Source organism: Rhinolophus hipposideros (genome assembly GCF_964194185.1).
Source record: "Rhinolophus hipposideros genome assembly, chromosome: 1".
In the NCBI taxonomy this organism is placed as follows: domain Eukaryota; kingdom Metazoa; phylum Chordata; class Mammalia; order Chiroptera; family Rhinolophidae; genus Rhinolophus; species Rhinolophus hipposideros.
The window spans coordinates 81,983,188-82,003,652 of record NC_138047.1 but is presented as its reverse complement, the minus strand read 5'-3'; the positions used below and the strand labels follow the sequence as shown (position 1 = coordinate 82,003,652).

The following is a 20,465-nucleotide window of genomic DNA, read 5'->3' as shown; positions in this document are numbered from 1 at the left end:
TATACAGCAGTCCCTCAAATACCTTGGAAAATGGTACTATACCTCTTGCCTTGTCCCATTCAGAAAAACGCTTTGCAAAAGTTGTCTTTCTAGATCTACCCAATAGATTCTTCCCTTATCGTAATGAAAATCCATGATCACTGATACGCCAGCATCTGTCACCAATTTCTCATGATTAGTTCCTTCCAGGTCAATCCTAAAGATGCTATTTCTGTGAGAGAAAATTAAGAAGGGTGCAGGACCTGAAAGGGAAGAAAAAAACCAAACTTGTGTATTTTCAATGATATTTAGCTGATTTAGACAAAATACAACCAATGCAAGTAGAATTCATTTTTTAATTCCTGGTTTTATATTTTAAATAAAGAATTTTATGTAGAGCATACAGAGTTCCTGCAGATGTTCACAATTAATTTTGTAAGTTATCTTCTGCACAAATTGATTGTAAGAAACGTACGTTGCCAAATTATTTAAAAAAAGAAATATTTGAAGAGAAAAGCACTTTCTTCTCTTTTCTATACAATGCCATTTTACATTCAAAGAAGAAAACAAAACACCTACTGTATTCTATTGTGGAAAGGGTCTGCATGAATGTAAATTTTAATTATATAAGTTGGAAATAATATTACAGATATTGTCATTTTCAAAATGGACCCCCTCTCCTCTAGTCTTACTTATTAACAGAGATATCAGGATAATGACATGGAAGAAGATGGTGAAAATTAGAGGTCTTAAGTGGAAGCAGGAAAAATTGAAATGTCATCATGTGAAAGCTCTGAAATATTTCATCCCTGTTAGCACTGCCACATAAAATACAGGATGCTCAGTTAAATTTTAATTGCATATATATTGTGTGGGACATATTTACCACGAAAAATGTATTGACTATTTACCTGAAATTCAAATTTACCTAGGTGCTCTATCTTTTACTTTGCTAAATCTGGGTGGTGCACCTCACCGGGTACCTTCATTCCTGCAGGCCTTGCCATGTACCCTAACCCTATACCTGGGGTTCCAGGTGATGGGCACCTACCCACTCTGACTCCCAAGCACTTAACACCTGTTTGAGAACCTGATACCTCTCTTTGGAAACCTCAGCATAAATTACTGGCTGAGTCCACACAGTGCTTGCCTTTGATGCTCCAAGATGCTGCCAAGGGATCGCTTCATCCCCTGCAGCCAGGTTAGTTTCCTTGCTCTTTTCTGTCTGAGGGTGAGGAGGCTCCGGCCACCCTGCCTTTTGATAACTGTGGAGCCGCTGGGATGAGGGGGGATTGGAGACAATTCTAACATATTCTCGCTTCCTTGCTGGGTTTACTCTGTTCTGTTTTCACATTAGACTTGCGTACCTTTTGTAATGTATGTGTTTATTGCTGTAAGGATTAAACAAGATGATAGATTAACAATTCTTTACTCAGGAATTATGTCCCACAATCAGAAAACATTAACTCCACTTCAGAGGCTACTTCAAAATAGAGACAGAAGAGGAAGGAAGAAGTGTAAGGTCACGATCATTTGAAATAGGTGCCAGCAAAAAATGTCTAAGAGAATTAGCTCAAATCACTCTTTCTGTATCTTTTCCACAACATAAGACCCCCTGCACAGATGTGTAGTAGAGCCCACTGTCACTCCACTTGTAGAATAGGAGGAATCATAGAAGAAATGAAAAGGGCGTTAGACTGAAAGCCAGCAGGCCTGGTTTCCAGTCCTGACTCCACCAGCTTCCCTGGACATCTTACACGACATCTGTGCCTGTGAGGATTATTGGGGAAATAAATGAAATAATATATGCCAAAGAATTTCATTATTGTAGAGCACTATACAAATGTAATTCATTGTTGCTTATTCCCACAGACAAGGTCTCACTACCGTAGGTTTGTGTCACGGTTCAGATTTGCACCCAGGGACTAGAATATTGGCATAGCTCTTCTCTCCTATAGCATTTTATCATGGAGGAAAGGGCACAGGAAAAGTCACCCTAAACCAATAGCTACTAATTTGTGGGACACAGATGGCTGTAGAGTCCTCTCTTTGAAATGTGAATTGTGCATTTTCTACAAATTAATGTTCCCAACACATATTATTAATTTCTTAATGCATTGATACATTGTTGAGATTAAAAAATCATTTTCTTCATTTAAAAGTATAGCTAAAATGGGAGGTTTCCAGATTTGAAAAGAGGAGGAAGGAAAGGTACTCTAAACATTTTAGACAGAACATAGCATAATGCTTTATAAACGATAGGCACTCAAATTTTTAAAATAAATTAATTAATCAATGAAGAATTAATTGTTTATTGCTTATTTGGACTTTTACCAAGAGGCAGAAAGTCAAATTCATAAAAGTAGAGTCTATCCTTTTGTCATTATTTTACTAACAGCAACAATAATAACAACAACAACAGATTTTCACATCCTGATCTCATTTATCTTTAATAAAACACTGTGAGCTTGATAGGCCAGATTTGACAGTCAACAAATCAAAGAGAAAAGAGAAATCTGAAGAATACTGAGATCTATAAAACAAAAACCACAGCACTAACTTTAGTAACTTTGCAAAAACAAATATAGACAATTTATAAACTACTAAGTATGAATCAACAAATTTTATCCTCAGATTTTTACTATTCACTGGTGAATCATAAAGCAGCCAGGCTTTATCATAACCACTTAGAACTGGAAGACACCAGACATGACCTAATCCAGTGTTTCCCAAAATTATTTGTTTGAAAGAGTCCCACCGGGTACTGTGTGTGTGTGTGCGCGCGTGCGTGTGTCTTTTGTAGATCCCTTCCTTTGAGATTCCGATTCAGTGTGGCTGAATAGAAACACTCCAGGTGATCCCTACATCTTGGTGAATTTGGAAATCATAGATCTAGCTCAGATGAAATTCAATGATGTTTCCCAAAGTCCCACCATTAGTTGGTGGTAGAGTTGGAATTAGAACCCAGATACCACCCTCCCAATCCAATACTCTTTCCTGCCTTGGTCTGGGTTGTCGTATGTCAAGATGTTACAATCTTCATTTTATTTATGTAACAGATTCTAATTCCCCTTCCCTCAAAAATACTGTTCGTTTTTCCTATACTGTATCATTTTCTGTAAACCAGGGCCTGAGCTGAGTATTTGTAGACATGAAATGTAATATGATCTAAAAGAAAATGAAAGACTGAGAATTAGGCATGGTGGAATAGTCAGTACCGTGTACGATTACTGGAAATGATAAATAAGTTAGTGTTTTTTCAGATCCGTCAAAGACTATAAACATTGGTGAATGGTGCAGTATGGGGATTTAAATGTCAGCAGGGTGTGCTTGTTTGAACAGCTAAACTCTCCCACGTCAAAACCTACAGCGTTTATTTTGGGTACAGTTCAGTAAGAGGTAAGTACATAGAAAATCAAACATTTCTAAGGAATACAACCCCAAAGACAGCAAATGGGTCACAAGATACAAAATGGAACCTCTGACATCTCAACCTGGGGATTAGGAAGGGATCTTCAGGAATTAGAAAGGAGTCCAGAATATTTGGAGCACAGTGAAGATTTTTATTAGTGACTACCAAGAACCAGGGCCTGCGTGGTTCAGAGTCAGTTACAAAAAGCAGGTTGCAATTGGAGTGAGTGGGACACAGAACATTTCATAACAGCCACCTCTTCATCTGCTCTGAGTCTATAGGAATGGCCCCACACAGGTAAGTGAGAAAAGAAATGGACTAGCTTCTGCGGGCCTTGAGGCAAAGGCTCATGGGACCTAGTTAATACATAAATGATACTAGCAACCCAATTAACAACAAATCCTAGTGTCTCTCAGGCCAACATTGCCACCTGCCCTCACCAGCACAAGATTTCTGCTCTAAATCTGGAGACATACTGAAGGCTCTCAGGTTCATCAGTTTAAATCTATATTCTTTTTTCATGGGGTCGTTGACATCTGAAGGTCCAGAGCTCACTTTTCACTGTCTTTGTCCTGAGGTCCTCAAGAGAGTAACTGAGATTAGCAGGTTCTGCACAATAGTTGTTTTTTAACAGGACTTCTCAGATGCTTTAATGTGCTGTTATACATTTTGATTTGCCAAGAAGGTGGGTGGTGAATATCATCAGAAGAGTAATAGCCAATATCTTTTGTGTTACTTACCTCTGAGTTCACACATTGAAGGTATTATTTCATTTAATTGGGAACCAGTATAGGAAGTAGGGACTCTCAGCACCTTCATGTTACAGAAAAAGAACTTGAAGTTTAGATCAGTTAACTTGCCACAGTCACAAGGCCAATGAATAACAAAGTGGGGATTGAAAGCCATGTCTCTCTGATCACAGGTTCTAACCTTTAAACACCATTCTGCTTGTCCCAAACTGAATTCACTAGGAGCTCTTACTGTTGAGTGTCTTGTATTTTAACTGTGACAAGGAACAGACTTCAAGAAGCCCTGTTCTAGGGAAGTTCACCATAAGGCCAGATTCTTTGCACCCATGTTCCAGAAACTGATTAGAAGTGGTTCCCTTTAAGTGGATTCCTATAATTACATCACCTGGATAATTTTATATTTAATTCTATGAGACATTGCATCCCATATATAATGTATTCCTTGCATTCCTTCACTTGTGGCCCCTTTATTTCCAAAGCCAGCAGTGGGTCATCTTCAGATCTCTGTCTGCCTCTATCACCTTCTTCCTCCTTTGATATTCTTGCCTCTCTCTTATAAGGACATTTAGGATCCATCTAGATAATCCAGGATAATCATCCCATCTCAGATCACATCTGAGAAGTCGCTTTTTGCCATATAAGGCAACATTGACAGGACCCAGAAATTAAGATGAAAGCATATTTAGGGGCCATATTCAGCTTACAGCAGTTAATGATGCTGAACATCTTTTCATGGATTTATGTACCATTCTTATATCCTCGTTGGTGAAGTATCTGTTTAAATCCTTTGCCCGTGTTTAACTGGGTTATTTGTTTTCTTATTGTTGCATTTGAAAGGATTTAAAATATATGAGTATTTTGGATACAAGTAGTTTGTCAGATATATAATTTGCAAATGTTTTCTTCCAGCATACAGTATATCTTTTCATCCTCTTGGCATTGCCTTTGGCAGAGCAGAAGTCTTAGTTTTGATGAAGCACAATTTATCCATTTTTTTTGTATATAATGCTTTTGGTGTCATTCCTAAGAACTCTTTACTAAACCCCAGGACACAAAGATTTCTCCTATGTTTTCTTCTAAAAGTTTTATAGTTTTATAGATTAAACTTGGATCTATGATTTTGAATTAATCATTGTATAAGGTGTGCGTTTTAGGTTAAGGTTCACTATTTTACTCATGGATATCTAATTGATCCTATATCATTTGGTTTGTTTGTTTGTTTGTTATTTTGTTGTTGTTGTTTTACCAACATCATTTGTTGAGAAGACTATCTTTTCTCCATTGAATTGCTTTTGCACCTTCGTCAAAGATCAAATGAATATATTTGTGTAAGTCCATTTCTGGACTTTTTAGTCTATTCCATTAATTTATGTTTCTATCTCTTGGCTAATACCACAGTTCAGTATAACTTTTAAAACAACTTATAATGATGCAGTTTTGCAGAACAGTGAACCATTTTTTAAGGTTCCTGTGCTGTAGGTAATTTTTCATTTTATGTAAACATGTTTAAATGTCCTTCAGCTTGTCAGCATAAATTATGCCCAAATTTATTTAAAGATTACTGCTACCAGTCTAAAATACATTTGCCAGCATTAAAGCATTAGAAAAGTTTTTCCAGATGTTACATACAAACACACACACACACACACACGACTCAGAAATCTGTCTTCTGAGTTTTGCCACTGTATTTTCTACTCTCTTCTGATTATGTCCAGCTGAGCATGTCCCATAACCCCCAAAGTCCCTCTGCATGTTAAAAATTGAGATTATGCAATAACTTCTGATGAGTTTGCATTTATTGAAAAGATTGCTTTTGACATAGGAATTGAAATATCTGGTTGAAAGTTTAATATGTTTTGATATTTAGTCTTTGATCGCTGTCATAGACAAAAAGATATTTCACAATTATATCTGCATCAAATGACAGAAAGCCCTCTAGATTTTAGTTAGTAAATGCAAACTAACCAGAAGGTGTTATATTTTCTATTTTTAACGAATAGATTAAAACTGACAAAAATCCTTTATTTAGAAGTTTTTAAAAAATAGTTTGGAAAATTTCATTTACTGGGTTGTTGCTTTTTAACTGTAGACATGAGAGTTTTTAATAGGCAACATATTGACATTGTTCAACAACCTAATCATCTAACAATTGCTAACATCTGTTTTCAAACTGCTCTCTTCACACCCAAGTTTCTTACAATCAGTGGTCACTTTCTCACTCATTGTTAAAATGTCATCTTTCACTTGGAGAAAGTTCTGTTGCTTTAATAATTATTTCAGTAGCATACTAGTGACACCTGTTTGTTATCACAGAAAAGGTAAAAAAACTTGAAACATTTCTCCTTTTTAAAAAAGAAAAAGATGTAACATTTGCCTGCTTTCTTAAGTGTTTTGATTCACAATACTCTATGGGAAGCAGGTGGGACACGTATTTCCATGGTTACTCCCCACCCAATATAAAGTGTTATAAAGAATCTAGTCTATTCTTGTTTTTATGAGTGATGACATCCATGACATCCCATTGCACTTTGTGCAATTCCAGTTTCAACTTCTTTGTTGCACTGCTTCCCTGTGAGACCAGTGAACTGCATGGAGGGCCCCCTGTAATCTCACTCAAGAACCCTTTTTGTTGATGTTCCAGTAAATGAAATGGCTCCATCAGCACTGCGTACCCTTATACTATTTTTTCTTCATAATACCTTTGTTAATGTGTATAAAAGTCATGGGCTGCCGAGAAAATTTCTTCTCTGATGCATTTTTCTTCTATTGGCTAATGAAGAAGTATCACAGTTCTTTGCCCATTTCATTGTTGAAATAGAGAGGCAAGTACAAGAGTAAAACAGATCTCTGGCCCTGGACACAGAACGCCCATGTTGACTCTTTACTGGTTTCACTACTTATTAGCTGTGTGACTAGAGAGGTTCAGAACAAGTCAACACAAGATGTGTGTCCGTGGCATGCAGATTATTTTTGAGCTAAAGGCAACTGAAACCCTGCAGGCTCAAGAGAAACTCTGCCTCCCCTTAACTACCTAGAAGAATTTGAATTAGGGGCCTTCCCCATAATAAGAGATTATCAGAGATAACCTTTTTGACCCATCTATATGGCAGGGAAAACTACTAATTACTGAGCATCTGCTCTTCTTATCATCCTGCAATGAATGACCCTCTGAAGCCCCAAGAAGCCTTACGTCACCCTTACGCAGAATGTCACATCCACCTCATTTTAACTTTCTGCGTCAGAATTGCTCATGTATGCAGGGTCTCTGACTCATGTAAGTAGGATTTCCGTGAGCACACAATTAAATTTGATTTTCTTTTATCTCATGTCAATTTAATTATTCAACCAGCCAAAAGAACCAGAGGATGGAAGGGGAATACTTCCTTTTTCTATGGAACTTCAGCTTATTACTGAACCTCTCTGTGTATCAATTTCTTCGTCTTTAAAATGGAAGTGGTAATAGTACTTGCTTAATAGGATTATTATGAAGAATAAATAAATTAATTCTGCCAAGTGCTTAGAATTTTTCCTCACATATACTGACCTCTCAGTAAATATTGACTATTAGTTTCTAGAAAATACCATAAGCTGAGATATATTGGAAACACCTTTACTTTCACTCAGCTGTGCAATTTTTCTAATACTTATTTCTTCAAAACTTCAACAATGCTTTCTATGACGTTTTCAACAGCCTTAGCTGACATAGACACACATTGTAATCTGTTATCACCTGGTTTTCCATGTATTCTTTTAGCTATGTTTTACCACAGCAGGAAGCAGGAGGAACACGTATTTTGTTAACAGTAAAAGGCTTTTCCATTTTGCTATAATGTCAGAAAACTCAAGGGAGTCTTCTAAATTTTCATCATTAAGCTTAGCAAACGTAGTCTTAAATATCATAACTTTGAACACAACTGTAAAAATCATAAAAATTGTTTTCACATTCTGGGTACTCATTTTTAAATAGCTTGCCTGTCCTGATGGCTTCATATTACCATTAGCTAACATTTTGAGGCAAATTTTACACTTGTTATAAGGTTCATTACTAATCATAATGAGCATAAATCCATTTTTCAGGCTGTCTTCCTGTTAATTTCTCTTTTTCCCCCCTATTTTCTGTCAAATCTAAAAAGATTTACATTGTTTTTACCTCTTACGCTGTAACAAAGTGCTTCTTATAGGATTAAGAGAATGGTCAGTGTTGTCTGTCCCCTGGAGCTTGCATTATTAGCATTGTCTGCAATCTTTAGTTCCTTTGAAGGAAGGTTTTCAAGCCACTTGTTGAATTTTTGAAGAGTTAGTTTTGATAAACCCAACTGATACAGTTCATAAGTCATCAGGTAAACTATAGCACAGACCACTCCTGGCCCTCTGAGCTGGCCATCTCCCCGTCCTCTCAGCCCCGTGGGTGTCTGGATCAGTGACGTCACCACTGACAAGCCAAACACATAATTGATGTTGCATAAATATTTGTTGAATTGATTTGAATTAATTTATTGGTATAATTTATATAAAAGGAAATCTCAGTCTTACTTTCAACATAAAGAAGTAGATATGTTAAGAGACTTTCCCTAAACCAACTTAACATTATGAATACTTTTTGGTAGGAAGGACTAGTCAGTACATTGGTGGGCTTTCAACAATCATTCATGGCAGGTGGCACGTGTGGATAGGAGCATGTTGACTTCTTCTAGGTTGGATAGGAGCGTGTTGACTTCTTCATCTCCCTGGAGATGGGTTAGATGATCTTGAAGGTCCTTTCTAATCTAACATTTAGCAGTTTAATTCCTATCCTGCCTGTCTTACAGAATTCAATAGTTTCCTTGTTTGTGGCATTTTCTAAAGAAGCCTAAGATTATGATAAATCCATAAATCGATGTTATTCATCCTAACTCCTATTTTCTGTGAAGTGTTTCCCTCCCCTCTCTCTGCTTCTCTAAATTTCAAATACCAAATAAATAATGTGTCATTCTGAGCTCTGCTAAAGGAAATAAAACAATAATCTAAACAATAACCTAAAACAACTTCCCCAAGTGACACTAAAAGCTCAACTCTCTGAAGGAAGTCTAAAAAATTAGTCAAGTGATTAAATCTGCAAAAAATATATTAGAGGTACAAAATTTGATACAGGTCTTATTTGTTACTAACACAATTACTTTCTCCTTTTCCTACCTTTACAATAATGTTCCTCAAATAGAAAGGCTAAACAAATAAATATTTGCCTGTAGATACTACAGTCTAAGTGTTCCTAGACAAATAGACAAAAACAAAAGAAATTATTAGGTTGGTGCAAAAGTAATTGCGGTTTTTGCAATTAACCTTTAAAACCGCAGTTACTTTGGCACCAACCTAATAAGAATTGTTGAAGTCTAGATATTTCCTGAGTCCAATTCCATTGTTTTCATTAATTTCACCCTGATCAGCACAAAATTCAGCACCCCAGCTGTAAGTAGAACTATATAAATATAGAGAAAAAATACTTTGTATAATTTGCTTGGGATGTTGAGGGCAAATGCGACAAATAAGAATAATTACTTAGAAAAAATAATTAGTTGGAGATTCTGTGCCATAGTTTATTGTCACGGATAACAAATCACGGAGAACCCCCTACATAAGATGACTGTTAGGACTTGGCTCATCCCAAGAAACCAACTTTAGATTTCTCTAAGCATCACTGAAAATTTGAAAAACAGGGTTAGAAAAATTACTCAAAGCAAAGGTATGGTTTATGTCATACTAATGTCTAGGCTTATAGTATTTGGTAGAGAGTCATAGCTAATATTTACTAGGAACTCACTATGTCAGGCAAGACTCTAAGCACCTTATGTGAATTAATTCATTTAGTCTTCATAACGATCCTATGAGGTAAATGCGAACAGCTCATATCAGCTATCTAGGACCTTATTAATTTCCAAAGCTGAGGCCTAACACAACCTGTATGCAATAGTGCATCAACTAAGGGTAAGAGAACTCTTTCCTGCAAAGGTAAGGCAACAAGCAAGTGTGTCACCAGAATCATTTGTCCAAAACCACTCCTCTTTTTCCTGTGACAAGATCAATCCCTTTATATCAAGCACCAGCCACAATTCACACTGTTTAAAATGTATCCTTTGTTTCAAAAATGGCATTTCATCCTGTCTGCTGGAAGTAATAAAACCAGGTCATTTCACATGCATCAACATAGCTTATGTTAAGGCGGGATATCCAGATACAGAGTGCTTCTGTTTAGCTTTCTGTTCCAGAATATCTCCATATTGAAAAACAGTCACCCATCATCCTCTCTTGAACATTGTTAGTTGCTTTTTAAATGCATTGAGATTCTAGATGGACATTTTTCCCATATACCTGTCCCCGCCTTACATGAAATCTTTTTCCATTATTCATTAGAATAACCAATAAATATAAAAGTTGCAGTCGATTTCTCAGATTTGTTTTCAAAACATAAGCCTTTTGATCCTGAACATAAGGATCCTTTGAACATAAGCCTTGAGTTTTAAATATTCTCAACAAGGTTGCTTGAACTCTAAAAGATATACATTTCCACATACTAGGTAAATTAAGACTAATGACAGTAACTGTTCCAATTTCCCTGCACACCAAGGAGAGATTAAAAATTCCTTTGTAGAATATGTGAATGAACCAATCAGAGACAGTTTTGAGGACACAAAGAAAAAACCGAGAGTTGTTAGATGGGCGGGGGAGGGGGGGCAGGAGGGGTTGGGAATAAGGGGAAAGGTGAAGGGATTAGGAAGCAGCTGGTAACCACAAGATGGCCTCAGGGTTTTTTGAAAATTAATTTGGGGAACTTATTCAATAATGTTGTAAAGATTTTGTTGGGTATCTGATGGACATGCGTCCTATTTGGGAGACCACCTCAGAGATACTGTGGATGCCTGATCATGGCATTGTACACCAGAAGCTAAAGATTAATGAATGCCAACTATAATTTTATATATATAATGTGATGGCTCGGTGTGAGGTCAGAGGGATAATGGATGGGGGGAGGGGGATTCACAGTGTGAGGGATATAAATGATGAATGTCTAAGTATTACCTTATCTTGTACACCTGAAACTAATAAATTAAAAAAATTAAAAAATTAAAAAATTAAAAAAAATGTATAGTTTGGCTATGCCCAAAGATATACAAAAAAAAAAAAAATTCCTTTGTATTGAAAATTCTATAGTTAACAATAATTGTATACTTCAGAGAAAGGCAGAAAAACACCAGAAGATCCCTGATAACTTCTCCTTCTGGGCATGTTTTTAAACCTTATAAGGGAAGGGCCCAGAACATATGGGATTGGTATCAACAGCCATATATTATGATAGTGTTGAGTTGGATTGATCTTCCATCTTTGATCTGTTTATACAAGGATAGAGTCTATGGAAGAAGAAAGATCCTTCTTCAAGCTTTTGAAATTTTAACCAGAAGAGTTGACAGGAATGAAATAAAACCCAGTTTCTTAACTGACACGCCATGTGCTGAAGAACAAGGTAGCTGCCATGATGTTAGGACTATCTGTATCCTAGCAACCATTTACCCACAAAAGAACCACCTCATGATGAAATCTACTTACTACACCCTGACAGGCTGTTCTGAATGAAAGAAGAAGGTAGTGCTTTTCTCTGAAAGGCCTTTTCTATCCTGTCTCTGAGAGGGAGCTTTGCAAATGAATCAGTATATACCATGAATCACTGTCACCGAAGTCTGCTGGCTCAAACTCCTTCACACTCACACAAATTCCAGTGTACTAAATATCCTGGGAAATTCTTGGGAAACCCAGACCCTGGGAGACATTAGCATGGTTGGCCAAGCTTGGGAGAATCAGAAAATCAAGGTCATAAATGAAAACAGACACACACACCAATTCAAACTCCAGGCTTAGAAAGAAGGTCAAGAGGTGATGAGAGCAGAAGTTCCTGCCTTGTATTTGGCCAAAATGACTGAAGTTTCTATACATCAACTAATTTCCAGCATCAAAAGCAAGCTTTGAATGATGATGTTAAGGAAAAGAACTGCTAAAGAAAGACATTTTTTACATGCATTATTCCACAATTGCCCTTAAAGGTTAGTAACATTGGCCACATAAAATAAAATAAAAATGTTTTCAGCTATACTGAGATCTTTCAAGAAGTATAAAGGTCCCTTCTGTTTAATTTTATTCTTCTTCTATTCCTGACAAAAACAATACTTACCCTCCGAGGCCTGGATCTCAGGCATCTTTTTGTTCTGGGCCCCAGCAAATGGGACAGCTGGAAATGGGATTGGAAAAGTTGTATGCAAAGCCATTATTTATTAGCATTATTGTTCATAAAGAATCTCTACAAAATGAATCTATATTCTTAGTTCACCTAATATCCAGGTAATACTTCCTTCATGGTGAGTAGTATTATCATTCTGGATGAAATTATTGACCTGAGGGCAAGAAGAAAATAGACACTGGGGACAATTATGTTCCAATGATCAAGGTTTTTGTTGCTCTTGTCCCTGGATTCTTCTGAAAGTTAATTCTAATTATAACATTAGAAACTATTAAATAATAAAACTAACTGTAGGATTGTCCCCTAGCTATAGGATTGCTCAAATGTGGAGTAATAACTAAAGCTAAACTAAACATTAAACCACTTCACAGAATTTGAAAATTTCTTGAAAAATATTTAAATATTTAGGAATTCTTCGAAAGAAAGTACATTCTTTAAAACTGACCTGGACATTCTACAAAAAAGCTCTCCAATGCAGTAGCTTGCAGCTGTTAAGGTTAGTAACTGAGTCTTTAATTTTTATGTTCATAACAAGTTTACAAAACCTACCTTATTAAAGTAGTTGCTGAAATATTTTAGATCAGGCAATTTACACATATTAGAAAATTGCTGGTTTCTTCTATCTTTCTCCACTATAACCAAAGTGACTAAAGGTTTAAGAATATTGAACAGATTTTAGAAGGCTTATTTTCCAGGTAAGGAATTTTTACCTTTCATCTGAGGTCTAATGTTTGATTTTTTTAACTATCTGGATTAAGAGAATATGTAAATTAATCTAAATAAATTACTACAATGAAATCTATAAGTCAATGACAAAAATAAGAGAGGAGATGCAGTAATTGATTCATAATCCAAACTATTTGATATTCCTAATAGCTGACCACTGACTGGGGAATATCCTGCCTCCCTCATGCTCATCCGTTGGTGCCCCTCATCTGACCTCCTCCACCTCTGGCCACACCACTGTGAGACCATGGTTCTTCTAGAAGATGGTCCCTCCTACCTGCCACTGATTGTACCATTTCACCTGAAACATGGGATTGGCCTTCTTCTCATTTTCCTCAGCACAAGTAAGATCAAACTCTAATTTTTTAAAGACCCTCTTTAAGGATGAGGGATAACAAGAAAGAATAACCCACAGAATACCTTTTAATCGCTGACCAAGGCCAGACCTATGACAGTCTCTTTTGCTGCCCGTGGCCTGCCTCATTTCTGACTTGTGTCCATGAGGCCAATGAAAGCCCTTTCCCAACCTTGGAATTCCTTCCTAGCCTGACAGCGCAGAAAAATGTCTTCTCTCCAGGTAGTATTCCCACCACCTGGGACCTGCCTCCAAGAAGCTTAACTTCTGTCTCAAAATTAAATATCTCCTGTTTTGGAGAGAAAAGAGAAAAAAATTGTTTAAAACCAGAATTTCTCTTCTGAGAAACAACTGTTTTGTTTATTAACACATTTCAGTATGCTACTTGGTAGTTTTTTTTAGGTTGTTTTTTTTTTAATTTGAAAAAGGGAAAATAAATAAATAAATAAGACCCAGGATATGATCAGGAAAGCAGAATTGGAGGAGGAGGAAACCTAAAACGTTCTGCACGAGGATGTAAGTTGTCTGAAACAGATCAAGGAGGTCTAGAAAAGTGGGCTAGGTGTAGGTCAACCTAACCAAGGCCAGCCAAGGTGGCAGAAGGCTAGCACCTGAAAGAGAGATGGCTGATAAGTGATTATTCTCTGTGGGAAGGCTTAACTTTTAAGAACAAGAATGAAAAATATTTTTAGTTGTTTGATGTGCTGGATGAGGATGTGGCCAGGACTTTTTTTTCCCCCAGGCTTTCAGTTAGTCTGTCCCCTCATGGTTCATAGCACTGGCTCTTTGGAGAAGAGGGTGGTTTCTGGCATGAGGTGATGGAGTGTGGGAAATGGATAGCACATGAGGAAAGTGAAGTGCACAGCAAATCACTAATTCGGTGGAAGGACAATCAGAGACACAGAACCTTCCCTTCCACATCACCGTTCTCAAGCCCAGGAATCCTCTATCTTACGAGAGACATACTAGGTTTCCTCAGAACATAGAATGGAAGTACAGGCCATTTTTATTTGAAATCCTAAGATATAGTGATCCAGCAGACCATAAAGCTTTGGAATTTCTGAAACTCCAGCCCATCCTTAGGGATGTGGTCTGGATTTCTGGTCCTTATGGATGAATCTCAGCACAGTCCTACTGCATTTTTATTTCTTCCATTATACACTCTGAGAAAAGTCATTCATTATGAGTAACCTCCCTTTACTTGAAAAGAAAAACACAATCCTTTTGGTTATCTTTTCATGCCTAAGTGAAAGGAGCTAAGCGAATAGCCAAAAAAGATAAAGAATTTATTCCCTCATTACATTATTTCTCTAGAACAGTCTCTCCCAAGTACAATGTGTACCACTTATAGACCGTAAGAAGGTTCAGTATTGTGTGGAAAGAAATATTATGTGTTGTATAATGTTCATAATAGTATATGTAACATGTAAGTAACTGATAAATAAACACACATATTGAGAGCATATGGCCTCATTTTAATTTTGTTTTATACATGGAATGGAGTTTGGCAAGTATTGATGTCAAAAAGAAAAAAAAAACATTCATGCTAAACGAGAAATTCTTTCAAATGGGTTTTCATGAAAGCAAAGTTTGAGCCAAATTACTGGTTCATTTACTTTTGCTAGTAAACAATCAATTATTTGCTGTACTCGGAACACAAGCAAAGAATTCTCACCTTCCAACTTCTAAATTGAATGTCATATATTTGAACAACAACCAACTAACCCAAAAATGTAAATTTATTTAAAGAATTATTTTATAATTCCTTTATATGTCATCCATGGTTTTAAAAATCTTAGAGAAATTGGTTCCAAACATAAGGAAAACTACACACAAAATTTAAATAATCACTATCACTTTCAAGTGCCTTGTATTTTGCTGTTGTTAGAATAAAATTATCTCTGGTAAGGAATCTAACGAGCAGATTTAATTTGTAGTCAGTGGAATTTTTTATCAGTTGATGTCACAGAAAGACAAACACTGAACTGCAGTTTCACAAGGGCACTCAAATCAGTTTGATATCTTTTTGTATTTTTAACAAACATTTCTTCTGATTACAAAAATACAAACTATGAATGTTGAAATTATCTCGACTAGTTTTTAATGTTGTAAAACTCATCAGGTTTTTCAATGTGAAAAAAAAATTAATTATTGTAGAAGAAACCAAGTCTCATTTAGAAAATACTCATACTATTACCATCAATAAAATTAATTTTAACAATGATAAAAATACTAATAGCAGCTAAGACTTACTGAGTGCTTATTACATGCCAGGCTCTATTTTATGCACTTGACATGCATTAATTTAGTGATCTTAAACCCAGACTTCCCACTATGCCCATTACAATCACCAAGGGAAAGTCACAAAGAAAGTGCTGCCTGAATTCCACCCCTAGAAGAGACTCTAACTCAAATGGACTGGGTGGTAACCTGGATATTGGTGAATCTAATGTGCAGCCAACATTGAAAACACACATTAACACAGTCCTGACAACAATCCTAGGAGAGGAGGGTAATTATTTGTATTACAGTGAGGAAAATGAGACACACATTCACAAGCTGCAAAACTGGGATTTGAACCCAGGTCTGTCTCCAAAATTTAAGCTCTTTACCACTCAACACTACTACCCCTCAAAGACCACAAACTTCTGGGTACTTGGGGGATGGTTTTATTTACATGGTATGCATAAAAGATTTTCTGTAATTTCTTTGAAATTAGATTTTAAAAAAAAACTTTTGCATAACCCTGGCTGAAAAAACAAACAAGATTTTGATCATGAAATTACTCTGGGAAGCTGACCAAGCCTTAGCCAGTGCTGAAATCAGTAATTTCACTGTTTACTGCTAAAAGTGATCTCTCCATTGGTTAACTTAGTACCCCAAGATCCCTCCTGCAGCCAGCTCTCTAAGATTGGGCCTGTACTTCTTCCTCACCCTTTACTTACCAAGAAAGTTCGTATAAATAATGCAGGTATAGACAGCAAACAGGAACTGCTTCTTTTTTCAACTGATATTTCTCCTCCAGGGCAAACAGGCTTGAAAGTTCAGAAGCCACTTACCAGCAGTTTTCTTTATTACTCCCCTCATTTACTATAGCTCAAATAGAAGCTAATAGAATACTCAGTTGATTTAAAAAAAAAAAAAAAAAAGCATAAGTGGTGGAGGAGGGGGAAATAAAAAGAAACCCCAGTTCTGTGTTGTTATCACTTGGTTTATCTGGGTAGCAGTCACATGAGTGACAACCGTGCATAAAGTTACCTGAAATCTTGTCAGACCACAAAGCATTCTTTCTGCTGGGTCAGGTTTGCCAGAGGTGGTCTGTCTCGATGCCAAGGGGAAGAAATAAGGCAAGTAGAATTTAATTCGGGGGGAGGGGTAATAGATGATGGCACCATAGCTATTTACAGAGGAGAAATACTATCCTCTGAAATGCAGAGGGCACAGGGTGTGACCCAGGCAATTATCAGCTAATGTGAGACAGAGGAGTGTGAAGTAGAGGATTAAAACCAGTGACTTGCAAGGATCGAGGGAGCAAAGAGGCAGAGTCACAAAGTGGCATCCAGACACATTCCACACCACGTGGGGTCTATGCCATGACACTGCACTGTTCAAATAAGGAATCTCAGGTGTGATGTGATCAAAGAGACGTGACCAAAGCATGGAGCCAAGAGGACATTCATTGTACACAGTCTGCTAGCCTCTGTGCTAGGTACGTTTCACGTGCTGTCTCATGTGATCCCAACAATCCTGAAAGGGGGGTATTATTTTCCTGCAATATTCCAATATAACTCAAGTATTAAGTTAGCCTGGATTTGAAATGAGGTGGCTTTGCTTCTAAAACCTGTGTTCCTTCCACTCTGTTCCTTAACTCATTGTCTCTGTCCTGGGCTTCAAGTTTATTTGGTGCAGTCAGTTTCGTGCAGGCACTTCTGAGCCACTGGCAGGGCAGTAGGGAGCAGGAGTCACAGGTTTGCTGCCAGCAGAAATCTGGTTGTTCTCTGAGACTCTAAAGCTATTTAAAAGTTCGTTTCTGCAGGGTCTCTTTTCCCTCTCTTGGGTCCTGCTTCTGGACTGGCTCCCACAATCTCCACCTCATGTCCCATGTAAATGTCAGTGCCTGACTCTTGTCCCTTGCCAATTCCCCCGGGACAATTCTCCCACCCCAGAGAGGCTCCAGTCCACTAGATATAACTCTATCCAAAGGCTTTTACTTCTGCCTTCAACAGTTGAGCAACAGGTTCATGAGATTGTTTTATAGACTTTCTGTCACCCTTTTTTTTTTAATTAAATTTATTGGGGTGACAATTGTTAGTAAATTTACATAGATTTCAGGTGTACAATTCTGTATTACATCGTCTATAAATCCCATTGTGTGTTCACCACCCAGAGTCAGTTCTCCTTCTATCACCATATATTTGATCCCCTTTACCCTCATCACCCACCCCCCACCCCCTTACCCTCTGGTAACCACTAAATTATTGTCTGTCTGTCACCCTTTTTTGTTGCTATTCTCTAGGACTATGGAATCAGCAAGTCAAGGAAAGACTCCTCATTCATTCAGCAAGACTTGACTGAGTGCATAATACGAAAGCGGAAATGTTCCGGGTGCTGGCGTCATAGAGATCATTAGAATTTAGTCCTTTCTTCCAACACCCGAGGGTTCTGCTCACCTGTTACAAGGAGTACAGCCTGGAGACAGCCCTGAGATTCTGAACAAGAGCACCTGATTTCCTCACTCAATACTTCCTTCATGAGAGAGCCAGGGCGGGAGCCCAACTCAGCAGTTTGGCTCAGAACAGTTCTCTTTACTTACACTACTTTGTGTTGTCTTCCAGAGGTTTCTCTTCTGGAAACTTAATGGTGTTTCCCTCAGTTTACCTCTTTGGGGAGCCAGATCTCTTCTCAAAAGGCCAAAAATGACAAGAACAGAATGTCAGGGCAGTTCATGCTCTGTAACGATGTGAAATGGCCTTGTTTGAGCTGCAGATTGGTGACCCACCCAGGGACTAAATAAACTGAATAGAGAGAGAGAGAGAGAAGAGAGAGTGAGAGGGGGAGGTGTTTTTCAGGCAAAATCCTTAAGCAGGATTGTTATTTTGCATTGGGTAAAATTCTCACTTCTTGATTAAAAACCATTTAATGTGGGAGGGGCGTGTGACACACTGTCCTCTCTTAGCAGTTCTCAAAGTTACAATGCACCTGTTATTAAAAAACTGGAGCTGTGTTAGAGCTTCAGAAATGGCAGGAGTGGGGAGGAAGGGGAAGAGGTTTAACATGAAATTTTGCTTGGCTTTCACTATAAAGTTTCATTTGTTCCCAATTCCTGTCCCATTTTTCACTGATTTTGTAGCAACTTCTGAGTTCTTTCACAAAGTTATCAGAGGAAGGATTTTTTTCTTTATGTCCTAAATAGAGACAGTTCCAAAATAAAAAAGCACCATCTGTTTCCCCAGTTTCCAATAAAAGGCTGGTCAACTAGGTGTTTACTTACTCCTCATGTCAGAAGAAAGACAGAGATTTACATGAAATTTTCGGCTAGTTTAAAATGAAACACATTCACTCACAAATGGAAGAAGTCTGAAAACTGAAAATTTTTATAGTCGGTAGCAGATTAGCTCTAAGAGCCAGTAAGGAACTATATAAAGATTAGAAAGCAAACATTAAGCAAATATACACACCCAAAGACAAATCGGAAAAAAATGCCCAGCTTTACAAGACGAACTGAACAGGTATCTGAGGGTAGTTTCCTGAAAGATGTGAATTCCTTTTAACGGGATTACTTACCCACACAAGTGGAATTCCCATTTCCAGAAGGAGAACCTGCAGGACAGTTCCAGCGAGGCAGTGCTGACAGACTACTAACAAAACCAAATTTAAAGACTCCTGGCAACAGGATAACAAGGAAGAGCCGCATGATCTTGATGGGCTTGAACTTTCAATAGAAAATAAGCTGGCTTTGCTTGAGCATAGCCTGGGCAAGGTGGGTACTGCTGACCCTTGGCGTGCTCACCCGGCTTGGCCTGCAGCCTTGGGGCATCTTTTCCTCTGCTCTTTTGCTGTTGCCCTCCAACTCCTGCTTCAATTCCAGACGGTGTCCAAATGCAGCCTTTCTGAAAGGGACACACTGGGAAAGATTTCTTTATCTCAGTTTTTGGAAGCCAGTAAGAAATACCTGACACCCTTCTGACAAATTTCGCCACTGTTTAACAGCCACTCTGGAGGCTTGCAGCTGACTTCACTGTGACAGGCAGAGCAACGGGCAAAGGGTAGGGAGAGAGAGGGAGGGGGGAAGGGAGAGATAAAGAGAGAGAGAGAAAGAGAGAGGAAAATTGATGGAAAGTTCCAATCACGAGCGTTGATGACGCTGAAAGCAGAAATACAGAGATACAATTCCTCCCCAAAAACAGTTTCTCTTTTTGAAAAGTAGAATGACTCCCCTTTTTAAAGCCCTTTAGGCTCCACCTCCTCTTCCTTTAGTGACACTTGAGTGAGCCTCTACAAATGCGAATGAAGACAATTCCACACTACAGGAAAACGGGGCTGTCTGCCAAAGAGGAGATAACTGGCCACTCGCCATAAATATTCCAGGCAGAACCACGGAGAGAGCGATTAGGGGGTCTGTGGAGTTGCTCCTGGTATCCTGGAAGTACCTGCTGAATATTAGCTATGTTTTAATATCTGGAAGGATGGGGACAAAAGTTGAACCATGCTGTATAAATCAGTGGTGAACCACCCTGCTGATAATTCACACTTTTAGTAATTGACCATTCACTTGAGCAATACTAAAGAAAATTTACCTTCAGATCATTATTAGAGTGAAATGCCAACACCAGTGCACATTCCTGGAACTTAATCTATTTTTTTCTCTCTCCTGTATATTTTATAGCGGAATTTGAAAGATTATTCTTTCCAAATCAAAGGGAAATCCCCAGAGCCAAATGAGGAGATACAGTATGCACAGACACCTTTTCTTTCAGCATG

The 20,465-nt window shown here is 37.7% G+C and overlaps 1 protein-coding gene across 4 annotated transcripts in view; it reads right to left on the bottom strand.

Annotated features, from left to right (window-relative positions):
* EGF (epidermal growth factor) overlaps nt 1–19,959 on the bottom strand; it is a 92,358-nt gene extending 72,399 nt beyond the window's left edge. For 3 of the 4 annotated variants that reach the window (XM_081064344.1, XM_081064346.1, XM_081064347.1), the window contains exons 1-2: nt 19,269–19,899; nt 43–242 (exon numbers count right to left, since the gene is read on the bottom strand). In XM_081064344.1, coding sequence (XP_080920470.1) covers nt 43–242; nt 19,269–19,398 — 330 coding nt within the window. In that variant the 5' untranslated portion in view covers nt 19,399–19,899. Of the gene's footprint in view, nt 1–42; nt 243–19,268 lie in introns of all 4 variants that reach the window. The other variant, XM_081064345.1, reaches the window with a different exon arrangement.
* Between the last annotated feature and the right edge of the window lie 506 nt (nt 19,960–20,465).